This window comes from Salmo salar, chromosome 15, assembly GCF_965601325.2.
Source record: "Salmo salar chromosome 15, fSalSal1, whole genome shotgun sequence".
Lineage (NCBI taxonomy): Eukaryota > Metazoa > Chordata > Actinopteri > Salmoniformes > Salmonidae > Salmo > Salmo salar.
Genome location: NC_138305.1, coordinates 64,569,859 through 64,594,071, shown reverse-complemented (window position 1 = coordinate 64,594,071; position 24,213 = coordinate 64,569,859). Strand labels below are relative to the sequence as shown.

Below are 24,213 nucleotides of genomic sequence, written 5' to 3'. Positions count from 1 at the left end.
ATTTATCGCCCTCCAGGTTCCCTTGGAGAGTTCATCAATGAGCTTGACGCCTTGATAAGTTCCTTTCCTGAGGATGGCTCACCTCTCACAGTTCTGGGTGACTTTAACCTCCCCACGTCTACCTTCGACTGATTCCTCTCTGCAACCTTCTTTCCACACCTCTACCCTTTCGACCTCACCATCTCACCTTCCCCGCCTACTCACAAGGCAGGCAATACGCTTGACCTCATCTTTACTAGATGCTGTTCTTCCACTAATCTCATTGCAACTCCCCTCCAAGTCTCCGACCACTACCTTGTATCCTTTTCCCTCTCGCTCTCATCCAACACTTCTCACTCTGCCCCTACTCGGATGGTATTGCGCCGTCCCAACCTTCGCTCTCTCTCTCTCCCGCTACTCTCTCCTCTTCCATCCTATCATCTCTTCCCTCTGCTCAAACCTTCTCCAACCTATCTCCTGATTCTGCCTCCTCAACCCTCCTCTCCTCCCTCTCTGCATCCTTTGATTTCCTCTGTCCCCTATCCTCCAGGCCGGCTCGGTCCTCCCCTCCTGCTCCGTGGCTCGACGACTCACTGCGAGCTCACAGAACAGGGCTCCGGGCAGCCGAGCGGAAATGGAGGAAAACTCGCCTCCCTGCGGACCTGGCATCCTTTCACTCCCTCCTCTCTACATTTTCCTCTTCTGTCTCTGCTGCTAAAGCCACTTTCTACCACTCTAAACTCCAAGCATCTGCCTCTAACCCTAGGAAGCTCTTTGCTACCTTCTCCTCCCTCCTGAATCCTCCTCCCCCCCCCTCCTCCCTCTCTGCGGATGACTTCGTCAACCATTTTGAAAAGAAGGTTGACGACATCCGATCCTCGTTTGCTAAGTCAAACGACACTGCTGGTCCTGCTCACACTGCCCTACCCTGTGCTTTGACCTCTTTCTCCCCTCTCTCTCCAGATGAAATCTAGCGTCTTGTGATGGCCGGCCGCCCAACAACCTGCCCACTTGACCCTATCCCCTCCTCTCTTCTCCAGACCATTTCCGGAGACCTTCTCCCCTACCTCACCTCGCTCATCAACTCATCCTTGACCACTGGCTACGTCCCTTCCGTCTTCAAGAGAGCGAGAGTTGCACCCCTTCTGAAAAAACCTACACTCGATCCCTCCGATGTCAACAACTACAGACCAGTATCCCTTCTTTCCTTTCTCTCCAAAACTCTTGAACGTGCCGTCCTTGGCCAGCTCTCTTGCTATCTCTCTCAGAATGACCTTCTTGATCCTAATCAGTCAGGTTTCAAGACTGGGCATTCAACTGAGACTGCTCTTCTCTGTGTCACGGAGGCTCTCCGCACTGCTAAAGCTAACTCTCTCTCCTCTGCTCTCATCCTTCTAGACCTATCTGCTGCCTTTGATACCGTGAACCATCAGATCCTCCTCTCCACCCTCTCCGAGCTGGGCATCTCCGGCGCCGCCCACGCTTGGATTGCGTCCTACCTGACAGGTCGCTCCTACCAGGTGACGTGGCGAGAATCTGTCTCCGCACCACGTGCTCTCACCACTGGTGTCCCCCAGGGCTCTGTTCTTGGCCCACTCCTATTCTCGCTATACACCAAGTCACTTGGCTCTGTCATATCCTCACATGGTCTCTCATATCATTGCTATGCAGATGACACACAATTAATCTTCTCCTTTCCCCCTTCTGACAACCAGGTGGCGAATCGCATCTCTGCATGTCTGGCAGACATATCAGTGTGGATGACGGATCACCACCTCAAGCTGAACCTCGGCAAGACGGAGCTGCTCTTCCCCCCGGGGAAGGACTGCCCGTTCCATGATCTCGCCATCACGGTTGACAACTCCCTTGTGTCCTCCTCCCAGAGTGCTAAGAGCCTTGGCGTGACCCTGGACAACACCCTGTCGTTCTCCGCTAACATCAAGGCGGTGACCCGATCCTGTAGGTTCATGCTCTACAACATTCGCAGAATACGACCCTGCCTCACACAGGAAGCGGCGCAGGTCCTAATCCAGGCACTTGTCATCTCCCGTCTGGATTATTGCAACTCGCTGTTGGCTGGGCTCCCTGCCTGTGCCATTAAACCCCTACAACTCATCCAGAACGCCGCAGCCCGTCTGGTGTTCAACCTTCCCAAGTTCTCTCACGTCACCCCGCTCCTCCGCTCTCTCCACTGGCTTCCAGTCGAAGCTCGCATCCGCTACAAGACCATGGTGCTTGCCTACGGAGCTGTGAGGGGAACGGCACCTCCGTACCTTCAGGCTCTGATCAGGCCCTACACCCAAACAAGGGCACTCCGTTCATCCACCTCTGGCCTGCTCGCCTCCCTACCTCTGAGGAAGCACAGTTCCCGCTCAGCCCAGTCAAAACTGTTCGCTGCTCTGGCACCCCAATGGTGGAACAAGCTCCCTCACGACGCCAGGACAGCGGAGTCAATCACCACCTTCCGGAGACACCTGAAACCCCACCTCTTCAAGGAATACCTGGGATAGGATAAAGTAATCCTTCTAACCCCCCCCTTAAAAGATTTAGATGCACTATTGTAAAGTGGTTGTTCCACTGGATATTATAAGGTGAATGCACCAATTTGTAAGTCGCTCTGGATAAGAGCGTCTGCTAAATGACTTAAATGTAAATGTAAATGTTACTCTCCACCAGGTTCGATGGGAATGGCACTACTTTTCAGGTCAGCCTGAGCAAGGTACTTCATAGATTATTTGATCTATAAAGATCTGCAACTGAGCATCAACAGATCCTTGATGTTAAAGTGTTAGAAGTGCACAGCGTCAACCTCAGACTGACTCCTATATCGAAACTCACCTGTTGGCCTAGTGGTAGTGTAGCTGCCTGGGCCTGGCTGTGCTGTGGAGTGGCAGTCCCAGTCTGTTGTTGCACTATGGGGGCCACTGGGTAGGTCTGAGGGGCTGCAGCCTGCTGTGGAGTCAGAGCAGATGGATAGGCCTGACCCATCACACTGGGTTTCGTTGGCGTGCAGCCTTGTACCGGTGGAGCCTGTTGTTTTATGTGTGGGGCTGTGGGTGGGTGGCTCTGTGAAGCAGCGTTCGGTTGCCCCATTAGGGGTGCAGCGTTGGGGTAACTCTGGAGGGTTGAACCTTGCTGCACAGTATGGGCAGGTGACTGATAGCTCTGGACGACTGGAGCCTGTTGGACAGTGGGCTGGGCCATAGTCTGGCTGTGTTTGGGTAGGGGGACCTGCACAGTTTGCTGGTTGTGCTGCTGAATGGGGGCCTGCACAGGCTGTTGGCTATGTTGTGCTGAGGGCTGTGGCATTGGCTGGCTATGTTGCTGTTGAATGGGGACCGGCACAGTCTGTTGGCTGTGATGCATGGGACTAGACTGGCCTGGCTGCAGACTGGGAGGCATGGCTGTGGCTGGGAGGCTGGCTGTGGCTGGGAGGCTGTGTGGCGCTGGGCAAGGCTGGATTGGGGGAAGCACAGCAGCAGCTAGAGGCTGTGTTGCGACACTGGGAGCCTGAGTAGGGAGACTGGGAATAGGTACGGTGTTGACCACAGTTGGGGCTGCAGATGCATAGCTCTGTGGGGGAGCGAGATGTTGCAGATGCTCCACTGGAGCTGGGTAGCTCTGTGCAGCTGGTTGTGAGGGTATTGTTGCAGTTCCTATGCTAGCTGCCAATACAGTATGTTGGACAGACATGGCTACTGCTGCTGAGACGCTTGCTGCTGTTGGGGTCTGTTGCAGAATTGGAACTGGGTAGCTTGCAGCAGTTTGAGTCATTTGTTGCTGAGTTGGGGCAATGTAGCTCTGTGGAGTTGGTGTCTGTTGGATTGGCATAGTTGCTGCAGTGTAGCTTGCTGCAGTGTGTGGCTGTTGCAGGGGCAGGGTAGCTGCTGAAAAGCTTGCTGCAGGCTGTTGAAGTGGTACATTTGCAGTTGAATGACTTGCTGCTGTTGCTATCTTTTGCAGAGCTGGAGCTGGATAGCTATGTCCAGTATGGTTATGTTGCAGAGGAATGTTTGAGGCTGAGTAAGTTGCTGAGGCTGGGGTGTGTTGTAGAGCTGCAGCTGAGTAGCTGGCTGCGGTAGGTGTCTGTTGGGCTGCCAGGGGACTGGCGGGATAGCTGTGGCCAGGCTGGAGGTACTGCAGGGGCGTGTACAGGGCTGGGGCAGAGGCAGGCTGGCCCTGGAGAGATGACTGGTTCTGGAGCAATGCATGCACAGCACTGGGCTGAGAGGAGAGATGGAGACATGTTAGAGGACAGACAGAGATAGTCACTTTTCTGGGCGGCGCTTTTAGGCCCCCGTTAAAAGTTTCTGTATTTGACAGTGATGCAAAAATATTCTGAATGAACACAAATATCTAAATCTACAAACTAGAACAATAATAGCTAGACATCCTGTACAAGAGAAAAACACGAGCCAAAATGTTCAGTTGACAAAAACAAAGGATGTCAATGATAATGCGTGGATGAAGGATTAAAATAAAGTTGTAAAAACACCCAAACAATGAGCAGGGTTAACAGAAGAGGCAGCAGGTGTGCACTAAAATAAGGAGGCAGAGGATGGGGAAGAGGGGACACAGCCATCTTTCATTCCCTTCTTTTGCAGCAGCCATCTGTCAATTCACTGAGGACATTCCATGGGCAGGGAGATATGAGTGGGTGTAAAAAGGCGGGTTTTGCGTATTGGCATTTGGTCAGTGAAGTAGAAACAGAAGACGCTGACATTAAAACAGTCTAGCTGAAATTGGCAAAGGGTTAGAGAGTTAGTGTAGACAGCAGCATCTATGGCCCTCCAGAGAACCAGCTTGTCCCAAAGCGCACAAACAGAATCAGTGGAGGGACCATGGACTTCTATGGTAGTTTGAAGCTGAGCGGAAAAGAGAGAGCAGGGTCCAGTCCCATGGCTGCATTAAAACAGAGCGCCCTCTACTGGCCTAAGGAGGGAGTGAGGTCTAGAGCAATCATCAGCTCCATCTTATGCAAAGTAGTGCCTTCTATAAGCTGGGAGGAGTCAGCTGTACAGGTGAGAGTTTGAGCTGAGGGTAGGGGTCTGGGAGCCTCTCAGTAGTCTAAAGCAGACCCCTCTCATCTGCTTTACCAAAATCTGCACTGACATCAAGGAACTGGACAGGTGAAAGCACAATCATTGTTGGTATCAACAGTAAGTTCACCTATCCTTTGTTGTCAGTTCAGTACAGATGAAGGAAAGGAGACATGGAGAGAAAGACACTTCAGACCATTGAGATGCAGTCCTAGTCTCCCTGTGGGACCTACCACTCCCGGAGGACCGGTGGCTCGGTGCTCCCCAGCACAGTAGCTGGCCTTGTGGTCCTGTGTGGGCCTGGCTAGAGGGGGTGCTGTGTGGTCACCACTGAAGCTGCCTCTCTGGGTTAACTTCAGACTACCATCCCCATAGCTCCGTACAGGCTGCTGGGCTGCAGACAGGTGGAGGAGGGAGTCTTGGCCCTGGTTGGATGGGGTGGTTTTACGGCTGATGATGTTCATCAGGTTCTTTTGTAGTAAGGAGAGGTCAGAGAAGTCACTTCCTGTATGACTTGGTCCTTTCATCCCTCCTGACCCTGCAGTTGTTGTCATCCCACTGGAGAAGTGGTGGTGCCGGTAGGGGCAAGCACAGGGGTGTGGTGGAAAGGGAAAAGCAGTGTGCTTCTTGTGCCCCCCCTCTCGTGACTTCAGCAGCAGCAGAGAGAGGCAGGCCTGGCACAGGTGGCTTCTGGGCACGCCTTGGTGATGATGATGGTGGTGTTGAAGGGCAGAGTTTAGGCTCTGCAGCGTGCTAAGGTCCGAGTGCCTCCGCCCCACCGCTGCCTCCACTGACACAGACTTCAACCTGCTTCCATTGGTGGCTTCCAACGTCGGAGATTCTATAGAAGAGTCACTATGACGTCGGGCCTCAGAGTACGTGGGGGATGGGGGTGCCAGGAGGATGGGGGCAGGAAATGCACTCAGGGAAGGGAAGCCGTCCTCAGCCTCAGAGCGGAACTCAGAGGGGCTGCTCTCTGATTGGTCGTCTGGTGATGTGGGGGTGGGACTGGAAGCTCTCTGTTGGTTGCAGGACCCAGATGTAATAGGTTGCAGGAGCATATGAAGAGGGATGTCGTTGTTGTCCCTAAGAGTGTCAATGACCGAGGCACTCCCTCTCCGTGTCCCTGCACCCACTCGGAACTCCGGCCCCAGGGCTGCTTTCCACCCCTCGCCCCTTTCACAGGACCGGGGACGTGCTGAAGCCAAACACTGACGCTGAGCCCATACAGGGACCCACAGGCAAAACATACCTTACTCAAAAGGCACACAACCAAAACACATATGCACAACAAAAACATGATAATGAAGTGGGATGAGTAAATGAGATACAGGTGTGTGTGTGTGTGTGTGTGTGTGCATTAAATCAGTATACATTGCGCATAAACATACATGTGCCAATGTTAGCAGATGTGTAAATTGATACAGATTTATGGATAAAGGTAAATAACCATGTTTGTGCGCATATGTAACATACATGTGCATGTAATGCATATCTCTATGTAAATGAGATGTGCATGTGTATGTGCATGTGTCCAATATCTGCGCAGTTCACATGTGTTGAGTGTACATGAAGTGTACATCTGTATGTGTATGGTACAGACCTGCTGCATTGCCATGGTGATGGGCTCCACTTGGGACTGGTAGAGGACATTGTGCTGGCTGCTGTGGGAGTCAGAAAACACAGTGGAGCCCAGGCCGCTGTCAAAGGTACTGTCTGCTACATAGACAAACAGAGATGGAGGTTAGTCTTTAACCACACAGGCAACTAGAACAAAGTGACAAAGAGCGATTACACATTAGACACAAATAAACAAGTACAAACCCCCATAATATAAACACTACTGTCAAAGATCAATTCAACCGCATGACACAGAGACCACTGTATCAAATGTATGCGAATGTGTGACAGGAAGGAGATGTCTTGTGGGGTTTTAAATGTTGCGTGTCTTTCCACATGATGTGCGTGTCAGTGGTGTCTCACATGTGACAGAGGTTGCGCTGGCCGGAAGGTTACATAGCCTGGTGTGCTGGTCTGCCTCTGGCTCGTTGGGCTCAATCAAAGGGGGCTGTCCTGCCTGTGTAGCCCCAGCAGAGGTCCCCTGGGCTAGGGTGGCCTGGGCCCTGAGTCCTGCCTCTCCCTGGTTCACTGGGGTTCTGGCCGACACAGTCCTCTCCCGCCTCCATTTAATCAGTGCTACGCGGTCCCGGATCGACTTCCCCACGATCTTAGCATCACTCTCATGGAAGAACCCTGATTCCACCTGTCGGGGAGAGGAGGAGTGTGGGAAGAGGAGTATTTTTAGAGTCAATGTGTTAGAGGAAGAGAGAAAACAGGAGAGAGCCAGGAAGAGGGAGGGAGAGAGAATAATTTCTTGAGGAGGGCAGCAGCTGGGTTCAGAGAGAATAGTCCGCCTCTGTCTGGGACAACAGCACTGGAGACAGGATACAGGACAGGTGCATTTAGACCATGGGAAGAGATACATCTGAAATAATGTTTAGATTTTTGGGGGGTTTGGAGTCATTAATAGGCATTATGGCCTGAACCTTCCATGGAATGTTTAAATGGTTTCTGTTTTAGCACAACCTGACAAATGTATTTATTTCACGGAGTATGAGTCCCATATCTTTAACATGATCTTTGCTTTTAAGACCGTCGTTCACAATGTAAAATGTAGTCATTTAATCAACCCAAACGTAATAAAACATGTCATAAAACATGAATAATAAAGCAAAGAAGCAGCGTTTCCGCTCGCTAAGTAGCATAGTGCATGAATGGACACATCAGCCCCGTCGATAAAGATAAACTGCATCTCCCATGGTGCCCGTCTGTGAAGAAATGAGTCATCGAAAGTGGCGAGGGGTGATCGGAGATGGGGAGCTGTGGGCCACATTCCTCCTCTCTCTATCATTACAGCAAGACCTTACATTTTCCCCAGCTTATCTTGACCCAGCACAGACAGATGGAGATGTCACCATAGAGGGAAGAAAGCAGGTCAGCTAGCTGTCTGCCAAAATAATCGATGGCCCTGATTCTCAGTAACACTAAGCACTGCAGCCTGACCCATTCACAACAAAAATGATCACTCTGGAAGGAATGAGAGAGCCAAGCCTGAGGTTTCATAGAGTCAACCTCACAGGGCACACACACTAACAACTGATTCATGGAGTGCTGAATAATGTATATATTTTTTTTTCCATATTAAGTCCATCTCTGATAAGCTACACGGGAAAGGGCAAAAAATGTTTTCAAGTAGCCTTAGAAGTACGGTTCATGAAATCAATAACTTGCTAACATCAGATAGCATTCATATTAGTGGTCGACCAATTATGATTTTTCAACACCGATACCGATTATTGGATGACCAAAAAATGCTGATACCGATTAGTCGGCCGATTTTTATATATATATTTGTAATAATGACAATTACAACAATACTGAATGAACAATTAACCCTTGGATTTTAACTTAATATAATACATAAATAAAATAAATTTAGTCTGAAAATAAATAATGAAACATGTTCAATTTGGTTTAAATAATGCAAAAACACAGTGTTGGAGAAGAAAGTAAAAGTGCAATACGTGCCATGTAAAAAAGCTAACGTTTAAGTTCCTTGCTCTGAACATGAGAAAGCTGGTGGTTCCTTTTAACATGAGTCTTCAATATTCCCAGTTAAGAAGTTTTAGGTTGTAGTTATTATAGGACTATTTCTCTCTATACCATTTGTATTTCATAGACCGATTTAATCCGTCGACCTCTAATTAATATATTAGCCATTTCAGAGACACTTAGATAATTCCTTTGATACAGCAGTAGCAATACAAGGATATAACAACTACAGAAGAGACAGGAATGCCTACGGGGAGGTGGGTGTGTGAGTGAGTGGGTGACACACACAGAGTACATGAACAGTATTCAGACCCCTTAACTTTTTCCACATTTTTTTACGTTACAGCCTTATTCTAAAATGTATATTAAATAGAAAATGTTCCTCATCAATCTACACACAATACCCCATAATGAAAAAGTGAAAACAGTTTGTTTTTTTTGCAAAATGTTTTTACTTAAATACTTTATTTACATAAGTATTCAGACCCATAAAATTCAAAATTGAGCTGAGGTGCATTCTGTGTCTATTGATCATCCTTGAGATGTTTCTACAACTTGATTGGAGTCCCCTGTGGTAAATTCAATTGATTGGACATGATTTGGAAAGGAACACACCTGTCTATATAAAGGTTCCACATTTGACAGTGGATGTCAGAGCAAAGATCAAGCCATGATGTCAAAGGAATTGTCCGTAGAGCTCCAAGACAGGATTGAGTCGAGGCACAGATCTGGGGAAGGGTACCAAAACATTTCTGCCGCATTGAAGGTCCCCATCTTTTTTTAAATGGAAGAAGTTTGGAACCACCAAGACTCTTCCTAGAGCTGGCTGCCCGGCCAAAGTGAGCAATCGGGGGAGAAGGGTTTTGGTCAGGGAGGTGACCAAGAACCTGATGGTCACTCTGACAGAGCTCTAGAGTTCATCTGTGGAGATGGGAGAATCTTCCAGATGGACAACCATCTCTGCGACACCACCAATCAGGCCTTTCTGGTAGAGTGGCCAGATGGTAACCACTCCTCTGGAAAAGGCACATGACACCCCGCTTGGAGTTTGCAAAAACGCACCTAAAGACTCTTAGACCATGAAAAACAAGATTCTCTGGTCTGATGAAACCAAGATTGAACTCTTTTTGACCTTAATGCCAAGCATCACGTCTGGAAGAAACTTCGCACTCAGGACCTCAGACTGGGGCAAAGGTTCACCTTTCAACAGGACAAGGACAAGTACACAGCCAAGACAACGCAGGAGTTGCTTTCGGGACAAGTCTCTGAATGTCCTTGAGTGGCCCAGCCAGAGCTCAGACTTGAACCGGATCGAACATCTCTGGAAAGACCTGAAAATAGCTGTGCCGCAATGCTCCTCATCCAACCTGGAGAGGATCTGCAGAGAAGAATGGAAGAAACTCCTCAAATACAGGTGTGCCAAGCTTGTAGCGTCATACCCAAGAGAACTCAATGCTGTAATCACTGCCAAAGGTGCTTCAACAAAGTACTGAGTAAAGTGTCTGAATACTTATGTAAATGTGACATTTACGTTACTTAAATGTTTTTATAAATTAGCAAAAGTTTCTAAAAGCCTGTTTTTGCTTTGTCATTATAGGGTGTTGTGTGTAGATTGATGAGGAAAAAATCTATTTAATACATTTTAGAATAAGGCTGTAATGCAACAATGTGGAAAAAGTCAAGGTTTCTTTCCATAGGCACCATATCAGAGCCATATCCCTGTAAATCTTAAGGAAGATCTCATGTCCAGTATTATTGAAGTGTTGTGGTTGCAGGTTCACCCGCCTCATGTAAAGTCTATTATTTTAGTGTATTGCTATAGGTCACCAAGAAGTAACAGACTGTGTGTGAAATGCCTGACATGTTAACAAAGAGGATTGGGAAAGGCCCTCTCCTGTTTCAACATTACAATGCCCTTGTGCACAAAGCGAAGTCCATATAGAAATGGTTCGTCAAGATCGGTGTGGGAGAACTTGACTGGCCTGCACAGAGCCCTGACCTAAAACCCCATCAAACACCTTTGGGATGAATTGGAACGCCGACTGCGAGTAAGGCCTATTCGCCCAACATCAGTGTCCGTCCTCACTAATGCTCGTGGCTGAATTGAAGCAAGTCCCCGCAGAAATGTTCCAACATCTTCTGGGAAGGCTTTCCACTAGAGTGGAGGCTGTTATAGCAGCAAAGGTGGGACCAACTCCATATTAATGACCATGATTTTGGAATGAGATGTTTGATGAACAGGTGTCCACATACTTTTGGTCATGTAGTGTAGAATTTTGATGAGGCATACATTTGTGGAAGGGTATAAAGCAATTTCTTGAGTGTTGTAAGTTTCCAACAGCACAGTGGTCTCCATCATTGGGAAATTGAAATGCATACATTTAAACTACCAAGACTGCCTAGAGCTGGTTGTCCGACCAAACTGAGCAGCCGGGCAAGAAGGACCTTGTTCAGAGAGGTGACCAAGAACCCAATGAACCACAGAGTTCCTTGAGGGAGATGGGAGAACCTGCCAGAAGGACAGTTTCTACAGCACTTCACCAATCTGGGCTTTATGGGAGAGAGGCCAGACGGAAGCCACTCCTGAGAAAAAGACACGACAGCACAAGTTTGCAAAAAGGCACGTGAAATGGCGCCAATTATATAATGGCGTCGGAGGGGATGGCTACCGTTTTAAGGGCCCATAACCAACTGTTCTATTTTGTTAGTTTTTTTTTTCCTCGCATTGTTTGTACATAAAGTTGCTGCTAATGTATCTTATGACCGAAAAGAACAGAGATTACTCACCTCGAACTGGACAAATATTTTTTCTTTAATGAGTCCGACACGAAGGATATACTGCTTCCTGGAGACCAGGCCGAAATCCCAGTCATTCACGTGAAGAAAATACGGAGATACAGGGGGCGAAAGTCGGGGTGCATTGTGAGGATTCGTAGGCGAGTGAGTAAATCACCACTACCATCGGTTCTATTGGCCAACGTGCAATCACTGGAAAACAAACTGGATGATCTACGGTCGAGACTATCCTGCCAACGAGTCATTAAAAACTGTAATATCTTGTTTCACCGAGTCGTGGCTGAATGACGACACAGATAATATAGAGCTGGCGGGGTTTTCTGTGCATCAGCAGGACAGAGCATCTACGTCTGGTAAGATGAGGGGCGGGGTGTGTCTATTCGTCAATAACAGCTGGTGCCGATGTCTAATATTAAAGAAGTCTCGAGGTATTGCTCGCCTGAGGTAGAGTACCTCATGATAAGCTGTAGACCGCACTATCTACCAAGAGAGTTCTCATCTATATTATTCGTAGCCGTCCATTTACCACCACAAACCAATGCTGGCACTAAGACCACACTCAACGAGCTGTATAAGGTCATAAGCAATCAAGAAAATGCTCATCCAGAAGCACCGTTCCTAGTGGCCGGGGACTTTAATGCAGGCAAACAAATCTGTTTTACCTAATTTCTTCCAGCATGTCACATGTGCCACCAGAGAAAAAAACTAACTCTAGACCACTTTTACTCCACACACAGAGACACATACAAAGCTCTCCCTGACCCTCCATTTGGGAAATCTGACCATAATTCTATCCTCCTTGTTCCTGCTTACAAGTAAAAACTAAAGCAGGAAGTACCAGTGATTCGCTCAATATGGAAGTGGTCAGATGATGCGGATGCTATGCTACAGGGCTGTTTTGCTAGCACAGACTGGAATACGTTCGGTGATTCATCCAATGGCATTGAGGAGTATACCACTTCAGTCACCGGCTTCATCAATAAGTGCATCAACAACGTCGTCCCCACAGTGACCGTGCGTACATATCCCAACCAGAAGCCATGGAATACAGGCAACATCCGCACTGAGGTAAAGGCTAGAGCTGCCGCTTTCAAGGAGCGGGACACTAATCCGGATGCTTATAAGAAATCCTGCTCTGCCCTCAGACGAACCATCAAACAGGCAAAGCGTCAATCCTACTACACCGGCTCTGATGCTCGTCGGATGTGGCAGGGCTTGCAAATTATTACGGACTACAAAGGGAAGCACAGCCACGAGCTGCCAAGTGACGGAAGCCTACCAGACGAAAAAAAGCTAGACGGTGTCAGAGGAAGGCCCAAAAAATTGTCAAAGATTACAGTCACACAAGTCATAGACTGTTCTCTCTGCTACCGCACGGCAAATGGTACCGGAGCGCCAAGTCTATGTCCAAAAGGCTCCTTAACAGCTTCTACCACCAAGCCATAAGACTGCTGAACAATTAATCAACTGGCCACCCAGACTATTTACATTGACCACCCCCCTTTGCTTTTACACTGCTGCTACTTGCTGTTTATTATCTATGCATAGTCACTTTACCCATACCTACATCTACAAATTAACTTGACTAACCTGTACCCCCGCACATTGACTTGGTACCGGTACCCCCTGTATATAGCCTCGTTATTGTTATGTAATCTTATTGTGTTACTTTTTATTTTACACTTGTTTACTTAGCAAATATTTCCTTAACTCTATTTCTTTAACTGCATTGTTGGTTAGGTAAGCATTTCACGGTAAGGTCTACACCTGTATTCGGCACATGTGACAAATACAATTTTATTTGATAGACAAGAGCATAAGGCAAAATATTCTGTGGTCTGATGAGACAAAATGTAAATCTTTGGCCTAAATGCAAAGCGCTATTTCTGGAGAAAACCTGGCCCTGCTCATCACCATCTAACACCATCTCTACCGTGAAGCATGGTGGTGGCAGCATCATGCTATGGGGGATGCTTTCTGTGAAAAGACTTGAAGATTGCTTTTCACCACAGCTCCCCATTTAACTTAATTGAGCTTGAGAAAATCTGCAAGGAAGAACAGGAGATGATCCCCAAATCCAGATGTTCAAAGCTGATACAGACATACCCAAGATGACTCAAAGCTGTAATCGCCGCAAAAGGTGCTTCTACAATGTATTGACTCATGGGTATGAATACTTATTTAAATGAGATATTTCTGTATTTCACTTTAAAAAATGTCTAAAAACATGGTTTTACTTTGTCGTTATTGTGTGTGTGGATCATTGAGAAAAAAGTGTCAGGCTGTAACAACAAAATGTGGAATAAATCAAGGAGTATGAATACTTTCTGAATACCCCACAATACATGCCACCAGGGGACTCTACACAGTCCCCAAGTCCAAAACAAATTCACAGCAACGCACAGTATTATACAGAGCCATGATGGCATGAAACTCCCTTCCATCTACAATTAATCAAGCAAACAGCAAATTTACCTTACAAATAAAGAGATTAAACATGTCATGAATGCTGTTTTGTGTGGACCCCAGGAAGAATAGCTGCTGCTTCGGCAAAAGCTAATGGGGATCCGAATAAACCAATAAAGTTACACACTTTTGACAGCCTGACCCCTTTGACAAAAGGAAAGCTTTACACACTGAAAACACACAAAGCCAAGCCTGTCCCACTCCCACAAATAGCCTAAAGGGTAAAATAAACATTCAATAATCTATTTACAGCTTAAACACCATACACAAATACACAAGCTCACTAATACAAACACAGACAGCCATAAAATGCAGGTCACCTAGACATGATCAGATATCAAGACGTCTGCTATGGGCTGTTTTGAACACTTAAGACACAACAGAAGAGGGCAAACATACTAAGCTAAGACAGGGCAAAACAAAGACAAAGGTAATTCCTTGTCTAAAATAAACAACAGAGGGATCTCAAGCGGTGCCACTGCCAACCCCACTTTAGTACTCTATAACCCTCTTCGCCAGTGAGCAGATCTCGATTTTCACTTCAGAGGCAGGGTCTCAGCCCAGTGCTCTTCAAACGGGCATAAAGCCCATATCTGTTTACAGTTAAACAACTTGGACAAAATCTGAAACAAGTTAGATTTGAGGTCTGAGAACAATCTGGAGGGGGAAATAGTAGCTGGGTCCATCAGAAAGTGTTAGATAAAACTGCACAAAGCTCCGGAACACTTTATTGTAGATTAAGTACACAGAAGTCTTATCTGATGGTGGGCGTTTGTTGGGCAAAAAGAAGTAAACAGGAAGAAAAAATAAAACCGCAATCACTGGATTCCTGGAAGTGCAGAGCGTATCCCTGCCAATCTGCAAGAGGGCACATTCCCTGATGATGAGATTGGAGCACTGTTGGCACACGGTCTGCCTGAACGCCACACACAGACCTCTTGCCCTCTACAACTAGCTACTAGACTAAACCCCAACATGTTTATATTTGATGAACAATGACAACCCTGAAAAAGGGACTACGTGCCGAAACGTTGGTTGCTATACCAACGAAATGTTTGGGAGCATAATGAGAAATAATAAAAAAAAGTGTCTAAATAGGGTGTTGGGCCACCACAAGCCGCCAGAACAGCTTTAATGCGCCTTGGCATAGATTCTTCAAGTGTCTGGAACTCTATTGGAAGGTGACACCATTCTTCCACAAAACAATTCCATCATTTGGCTTACTGTTGATGGAAAACACTGTCTCAGGCACTGCTCCAGAATCTCCCATAAGTGTTCAATTGGGTTAGTTCTGGTAACAGTTGGCCAAGGCATACAGTTGAAGTCGGAAATTTACATACACTTAGGTTGGAGACATTAAAACTCGTTTTTCAACCACTCCACAAATTTCTTGATAACAAACTATAGTTTTGGCAAGTTGGTTAGGATATCTACCTTGTACATGACAAGACATTTTTCCAACAATTGTTTACAGACAGATTATTTCACTGTATCACAATTCCAGTGGGTCAGAGGTCTACATACACTAAGTTGACTGTGCCTTTAAACAGCTTGGTAAATTCCAGAAAATTATGTCATGGCTTTAGAAGCTTCTGATAGGCTAATTGACATCATTTGAGTCAATTGCAGGTATACCTGTGAATGTATTTCAAGGCCTACCTTCAAACTCAGTGCCTCTTTGCTTGACTTCATGGGAAAAATCAAAAGAAATCAGCCAAAAACGGAGAAAAAAAATTGTAGACCTCCACAAGTCTGGTTCATACTTGGAAGCAATTTCCAAACGCCTGAAGGTACCACGTTTATCTGTACAAACAATAGTACGCAAGTATAAACACCATGGGACCATGGAGTCGCCATACCGCTCAGGAAGAAGACGCATTCTGTCTCCTAGAGATGAACGTACTTTGGTTTGAAAAGTGCAAATCAATCCCAGAACAACAGCAAAGAACCTTGTGAAGATGCTGGAGGAATCAGGTACAAAAGTATCTATATCCACAGTAAAAGTGTCCTATATCGGCATAACCTGAAAGGCCGCTCAGCAAGGAAGAAGCCACTGCTCCAAAACCAACATAAAAAAGCCAGACTATGGTTTGCAACTGCACATGGGGAAAAACGTTTGTACTTTTTGGAGAAATGTCCTCTGGTCTGATGAAACAAAAATATAACTGTTTGGCCATAATGACCATCATTATGTTTGGAGGAAAAAGAGGGAGGCTTGCAAGCCGAAGAACACCATCCCAACAGTGAAGCACAGGGATGGCATCATGAGGTAGGAAAATGATATGGATATATTGAAGCAACATCTCAAGACATGAAACAGGAAGTTAAAGCTTGGTCGCAAATTGGTCTTCCAAATGGACAATGACCCCAAGCATACTTCCAAAGTCGTGGCAAAATGGCTTAAGGACAACAAAGTCAAGGTATTGGAGTGGCCATCACAAAGCCTTGACCTTAATCCTATAGAAAATTTGTGGGCAGAATTGAAAAAGCTTGTGCGAGCAAGGTAGCCTACAAACCTGACTCAGTTACACCAGCTCTGTCAGGAGGATGGGCCAAAAATCACCCAACTTATTGTGGGAAGCTTGTGGAAGGCTACCCTAAACATTTGACCCAAGTTAAACAATTTAAAGGCAATGCTACCAAATACTAATTGAGTGTATGTAAACTTCTGAAACACTGGGAATGTGATGAAAGAAATAAAAGCTGAAATAAATCCCTCTACTATTATTCTGACATTTCACATTCTTAAAATAAAGTGGTATTCCTAACTGACCTAAAACAGGGAATTTTTACTAGGATTAAATGTCAGGAATTGTGAACAATTTTAATGTATTTGGCTAAGGTGTATGTAAACTTCCAACTTCAACTGTATATATTGAAGAAAAATATAAAACGCAGAAAAAGCGAATTTCTCTCATATTGTGCATGAATTTGTTTACATCCCTGTTAGTGAGCATTTCTCCTTTGCAAAGATAATCCATCCACCTGACAGGTGTGGCATATCAAGAAGCTGATTAACCAGCATGATCATTACACAGGTGTAGTTCCCCCATCTTATAAATATTGGGTGGGAGATAGGGCTGGGCGATATGGCCAAAAAATCATATCATGGTATTTTTCAAATTTTTGACAGTATTTTTAATTTTTTTTTATTAATAAAAGTTTTACATTTGCTTTATGAGTAGTGCGTGACCCGAGGGTGGCAACACATATATTCTAAATAATTTCAATGGGTCTTTCTCCATTCTGATTGGTTTATACTGTTCAATTCAACAATTTCTGCATTTCCTGCACTCATTTGAGATCATTTCCACACTGCCACGGAATGGGCAAAAATACTAGTCCTTATTTTTAACCAAATGTTGTAATTGCGATGAAGATCAAAACACTTGGGTGAACTTTTGGAATCATGGAAATAGAATGAATATAAATAATAGTGGGCACTATGAATACAGTGTTTGACATGACAACGAATGAAAATGCCATGGACGAGTTATTGTGACAGGGTAGGAACCAAAGTGATGTTCTGTGTTTCCTAGGGGACCCTATAATCTTTGGCTACATTAAATCTTTATTCATATAGCCAACATATTCATGCTTCGCCTACTCCTCTTTGATTTAGAAGATACTGTTGCACAAACAACATGCTGATTTAAGCCTCCACCAGTACTGGTATCAGTACTCAGTACTTTTATTAGTTAGTTAGCTAACCAGCGATTTAGCTTAACTTGCTAAGAAAACACAAACTAGCTGTTTGCAGATGTAAGAAACACAAACTAATATTTAACATTTAACAAACCAAACATTAAAATATTGTCATAGAAGGTAAAGTAAAAACCCAAACAGGTCCGTGCATAAATACCAGTATATAGTAAAATACGGTATACCGCCCAGCCCTAGTGGGAAGTGTGCTGTAATCTCTGAAATGTAAAAAAAAAATGTAATTCAATACACATGAGAACTCCAAACTGTTATATGATGCTTGGTCTCCATTCCGGTCTTACTTTGTACAGTCCACCACCCTCTGATGGCATTCTCATTAAAACAAAATAAATCTGTATTTGACACCCCTGTGATTTACTGGTTGGAGGAGCATTTCTGTGTGTTTTTCTGTGAGGACCTTGAGGTTGGCGATGTGCCTATTGATTCTTATTGAATGTGACTTGTGGATGCCTTATTCTTCTTGCCCTGTCAAAGCCTAAAATGTGAGCTTGTTTTGCCCTGTTTGTAAAAAATGTAAGTATAGAAAAATAGTTTTTTTTTAAAATAGCATTGTAAACTTTCATTTTGGTCAGATGGATGGTCAGTCTGTGGCCATGACTGTCTGTGAGTGGTTGCATTTCTTCACCCCTATCCCTCGTCTGTTTACGGGAACAATGGCAAGGTGACCGCTCTGTTCCTGTATTAACTACAGATTGCCCTTTAACCTTTGTACTTTTCTGCCCAGTGTGTTTAACTTGTCTAAAGTACGGTATCTTTATAGTTGAAATACGTTTTTCTAGTTGAGCATATATTATTTATATTGTGTTGTCTTGTGTGTAAACTTTGAATATGCTGTCCAATGATTTCCAACCAAAGTTACTGAGCTTGAGCAATTTTGACCAAAACAATGTACATGTTGCCCAAAGAGTTGTGCAAAGTTGGTGGAATACTATTCAAAATGATTTACTGCTGTAATGGCCGCCAAACGTGCTTCCACCCACGTATTAACTCTGGGGTGTGAACACATATACAATCAAGACATCTTAGTTATATAAAATTTTAAAACATTCTTTCACTTTGTTTTCTTACTGATCTACACATTTTCAATCTAATTTAATCCCTTTTAAGATTGTAAAGCAGCAAAATGTGAAGACTGTCCAAGCGGTGTGTAGACTTTCACTAGGCACTGTAGGTTGAAGGTGATCACTCAGAATGGTTGTGCATTTACTGGCATTTACCTTGCCCTCTAAGAGGTTGAGTAGACCTAAACCATGCCTGGAAAATGCAACCCACACCATAACAGAGCCGACATGAACCAGCATTTACTCAAGTATTTACATTATTCAGGACAAATTCAAACCCCACCTTGGATTGCAATGTCTGTTCAACCAGTCTAATGCTACACTCCACCCATGTATTCAACCATCAAACTATCCATCCATCCATCCATCCACCCACCATCCATCTTACCATCTCTTGGGCCACGCCCTCCGAGCTCTCTTTTTCCAGTTCAAAGGTAAACTCAATGGCTCCGCTCTCCTTGTATTTTCCCTTCAGCTTCTTTGGGTCTTCCACCCACAGCTTCAGGGCGATGGCCGTCTTCTTCCCATCATCCTCCTCGGCCAGCTCCACCCGCACCCCTGTGTGCTCCGCAAAGAAGGCGTGGTTCAGCAGGTCCTTTATGGAGTACCTGGGAGGAACGAAAAATAAAAACAACCCTTTATCACTGTGCTAACATGGCATGGCTCCAACTTGACCTTCTGTCATTTTACAGATTTAGCCTAAATTATCTTCAAATTAGTCATATCAACTCCAAGTACAGTGACCTAATGCCCTCCACCTAATTCAGTAGTTATGTCATGCAGGAGCTGAAAGACTCTCCTGAGCACCAATGTTCTCAGTGTTCCGGTCTGGACTGAGCCATAAGAACAGTATAAGCCCTTATCTAAGAACACCCTCCATTTACTAGCTGCCAGGACAAGGAATGAGAGAGAACTGTACACAATCACCTCTCAGTATGAAAACCTGCCACAGAGGCGGTTTTAAGGGTTATTTTCTCCTCTGTATTAAACCCATTATTATTCAAGTTAACAGAGGATGGCCTACAGATCGGGAGGGGAGATTGGAATGTTGTTGAGAGCCCCTAATGTCATCGATGTGGTGATAGGGTGTGGGCAGATGAAGCGAGGTATGGAGGGGTGACGGAGCACCTTGGTGGCCCTATGGCCAAGCGGTGGGCAGAAACGCAGGTACAGTCACTCACCGCTCCTCTTTCTTCTGGCAGATGCACTCGCCAATAATCTCCTTGATTTCAGGATCCACAACCTTGTTGTAGCTGGCAGGCTTCACCCCCTGATAACAGAAAAGGAAGTGAAAAAAACAGTTCAGAGGGATGGCCGGAAGCCATGAGTAAGTATGGTGGAGGAAATAAAAAGGGAGACGGAGAGAGATGGCCACATGTATTCACATAGCCTACCAAAAGTTGTCATAATTTTCCAAATGTTTTTGTTTGCACACTTCATAAATTGTTAGTGTTATGACATTCTGACTTTAGTAGTTTTCTGAACAATGCGCAAACAACTCATTAAAAACCTTGATCACATTTCAAGAGGTGTCAACATCACTTCGTGTCAACGTCAGATCGTTAATGCTTTAAACAAGCCCCTTTCTGAAACTCTGTGGACTAAAAATAGTATTTTCAGGAACTGACACATTTATACAGATACTTATACACTGTATGCATTCTGGTTTATAGCTATGAAAGTTTCCCGTGGAGAAATGATAAATAAATAGACTTCAGTGGTCTCTCCAGGGCATGCCGATATTCATAGAGTAAAGTAGACAGCGAAAAAAACCACAATAAAAGTTGGGTGAATTTTGGCCCATCCTCCTGACAGAGCTGGTGTAACTGAGTCAGGTTTGTAGGACTCCTTGCTTGCACAAGCTTTTTCAGTTCTACCCACACATTTTCTACAGGACTGAGGTCAGGGCTTTGTGATGGCCACTCCAATACCTTGACTTTACTGTCCTTAAGCCATTTTGCCACAACTTTGGAAGTATGCTTGGGGTCATTGTACATTTGGAAGACCCATTTGCGACCAAGCTTTAACTTCCTGACTGATGCCTTGAGATGTTGCTTCAATATATCCACATCATTTTCCTACCTCATGATGCCATCTATTTTGTGAAGTGTACCTGTCCCTCCTGCAGCAAAGCACCCCCACAACATGATGCTGCCACCCCCGTGCTTCACAGTTGACATGGTGTTCTTCAGCTTGCAAGCATCCCCCTTTTTCCTCCAAACATAACGATGGTCATTATGGCCAAACAGTTATATTTTTGTTTCATCAGACCAGAGGACATTTCTCCCAAAAGTATGCTCTTTGTCCCCATGTGCAGTTGCAAACCGTAGTCTGGCTATTTTATGGAGGTTTTGGAGCAGTGGCTTCTTCCTTGCTGAGCAGCCTTTCAGGTTATGCTGATATAGGACTTGTTTTACAGTGAAAATGTATACTTTTGTACCAGTTTCCTCCAGCATCTTCATAAGGTCCTTTGCTGTTGTTCTGGGATTGATTTGCACTTTTCGCACCAAAGTACGTTCATCTCTAGGAGAGAACACGTCTCCTTCCTGAGCGGTATGGCGGCTACGTGGTCCCATGGTGTTTATACGTGCGTACCTTTGTTTGTAAAGATGAACGTGGTACCTTCTAGCGTTTGGAAATTGCTCCCCTAAGATGAACCAGACTTGTGGAGGTCTACAATTTTTATTCTGAGGTCTTGGCTGATTTCTTTAGATTTTCCCATGATGTCAAGCAAAGAGGCACAGAGTTTGAAGGTAGGCCTTGAAATACATCCACAGGTACACCTCCAATTGACTCAAATGATGTCAATTAGCCTATCAGAAGCTTCTAAAGCCATGACATCATTTAGTGTATGTAAACTTCTGACCCACTGGAATTGTGATACAGTGAATTATAAGTGAAATAATGGGTTTGTAAACAATTGTTAGAAAAATGTCTTGTGTCATGCACAAAGTAGATGTCCTAACTGACTAGCCAAAACTATAGTTTGTTAACAAGAAATTTGTGGAGTGGTTGAAAAACGAGTTTTAATGACTCCAACCTAAGTGTATGTAAACTTCCGACTTCAACTGTATATGCTTTAGCCAAAAGCCAACACCTCTGACTATCCTTACCATACCATGCAAATATATGCATGTGCTTTAGTGCCAAGTCCTCTGATTATCATTGACGATGCTAGTCAGCGGAGTTGGCTAAAGTACAGATCTGGGACCAGGCTAAGATGAGTCATCCTACTTCAGCAGTGCCTGCCAAGTTTTAAGAGTGCAAAATCAATACCCTTAATCAAATATATCATGACTCCGGACACCCCCTGATCTAAAAACAGTTTGCCGCATTCATTACTGTGATGCCCTTTTCCTCACTGGCATAGAGTGGAATACAAGGCTATATAAGTGAAGAACTGGGGGGTTCTGGACTCCCTGAGCAGTGCCATATGGCACGTCATGACCATCTTTACTGTCCAGTAAACTAGGGAATTATTCAAGTATCAAGAACCATGGGGCTCTGGTAACATACCCCTACCATGGAAAGGTCTTGTATCTCCTTACCCTCCACTTCCATTGAGGAATAGCGTACCATGAAAACCTTACTAATAATTGGAGAGAGAAACGTACTATAAACATTTTACAGACACAGTATATTCTACATTAGTTATTTTTTGTTCGTTTTTAGTCCCATCCTTCAGCTACACTCAACCCCTCCCATCTATCTCTGTAGACCATCGAGTTTCGATTTCTATTTGCCATATATTTTTCATCGGTGCTGTGATTTTTCACAAAAGTTCTGAACCTTTCTATTCTAATAGTTTCTACAGATTGTAAATTAAATATATACTTTCTTTCTAAGAGTATTATATTATTGATAAATTGACTATGACTTTTCAATTTTTTTTATTTTACCTTTAATTAACTAGGCAAGTCAGTTAAGAACACATTTTTACTTTCAATGAAGGCCTAGGAACTGCCTTCATCAGGGGCAGAACGACAGATTTTTACCTTGTCAGCTCGAGGATTCGATCTTGCAACCTTTCGGTTACTAGTCCAACGCTCTAACCACTAGGCTACCTACCACCCCATCCAGCAGTGCTATTTGCAGAGTTAACTCAAGGTAAATGCTGCAATTCTTCAGCCATTCCTGAACATGCGACCAAAAACAAGCTACTTATGGACAGTACCAAAACAAATGATCTAATGATTCCGGCCTTTAAATCGTTAATGCTGAATACCCCTGGTTACTTGAGATCTGTGGCTGCCATTCATAGAAATCACAGTGCTAACATGAATGACTGAAATTGGTAATTTTGTGTCTATCCTAGTTGTGAGTGTTACCTCTATATGAGCTAAATTGGTTTACATATTAAATGTGGACTCACGCTGGTGACTTTGCGGTAGATCTGTGCAGCGTTCTGGCACTCCGAGTACGGGTACTCTGAGGTGGCCATCTCCAACATGCACATCCCAAAGGCATAGACATCCACTGACTCATCATAGTGCTCCTCATACATCTCTGGGGCCATGAACTCTGGGGTGCCTGGGAGGACATGGGTCAAAGGTTAGACAGCAGGACATTTTTGGAATCTGGAGACTGTTGTCAATTTTAGAAAGATAAAGATGCTACACCAGGTGTTACTGATGCAGTCTGATTGGATCTCCTACCTATGACACTCTTGGCGAAGGAGGCCCTCTTGAGCGTGGCCAACCCCAGGTCTCCAATCTTGACGGAGCCGGTGGGGCCCGTGATGAAGATGTTGTCACACTTCAGGTCTCTGTGGATGATGGGAGGGGCCCTGGTGTGGAGGAAGTGAAGGCCCTTCAGGATCTGCCTACACCAGCTCCTCAGAACCTTGGGCTTCATTACCTTGAAGCGCTTCAGATACCTACAGGTGGGAAAAGGACATCAGTATCACCATTCATATATTCAGAGTTTTGGGATTGATAATCCAGTCAAAAATTAGGTAATTTAGAGCAAATATTCATGTGCATATCACTCCATTGCCTCTTTTTGCAGTACTACATTGCTTAGTAATCTCAATGATAAATAATACTCCAGCACACGTTAACTAGTTTGTTAGGGGGAATGCATATAAAAAAAGGGTGTTGCTTTGCATTTATGACTAGATCACGCATTGCCCAATTATAGCCTCTTCTTTTGACTATTTCCAGCAGGTATAACAGCACACTCACGTTTTGAGCGTGCCTGAGGTCATGAGCTCTGTTACCAGGACGATGCACTTCTTCCCTTTGAGGGGTGACTCCCAAAAGTCGTAGAAGCGGACGATGTTGGGGTGCTGCAGCCCCTTCAGCATCTCTGCCTCCTCCTTAAACCGCTGACGCTCTACTTTGGTCAGCTTACGGTCCTGAGGGAGAGGACAGAGAAGTTACACTAAATCCAGGGCTGTGGTCAGGAGACAAAAGATGATGAGGGAAAATATACCTGGTTGGACCTAGATCATTTTCAATGTTATACAGAATTATTTGTGAAGCACTCTTTCAAAGCAATGGATATATGGTACAAAGGGAAGGAAACACTTCAGAGAT

At 44.9% G+C, this 24,213-nt stretch overlaps 1 protein-coding gene across 6 annotated transcripts in view; it reads right to left on the bottom strand.

Moving 5' to 3' along the window:
- LOC106571792 (serine/threonine-protein kinase WNK2) overlaps window positions 1-24,213 on the bottom strand; it is a 139,951-nt gene that overhangs the window by 51,732 nt on the left and 64,006 nt on the right. For 5 of the 6 annotated variants that reach the window (XM_082961952.1, XM_082961954.1, XM_082961953.1 and 2 more), the window contains exons 3-10: window positions 23,860-24,032; window positions 23,332-23,552; window positions 23,049-23,206; window positions 19,858-19,946; window positions 19,065-19,284; window positions 7,002-7,281; window positions 6,622-6,737; window positions 2,818-4,203 (exon numbers count right to left, since the gene is read on the bottom strand). In XM_082961952.1, the coding sequence (XP_082818078.1) occupies window positions 2,818-4,203; window positions 6,622-6,737; window positions 7,002-7,281; window positions 19,065-19,284; window positions 19,858-19,946; window positions 23,049-23,206; window positions 23,332-23,552; window positions 23,860-24,032 (2,643 nt within the window). The other variant, XM_082961957.1, reaches the window with a different exon arrangement.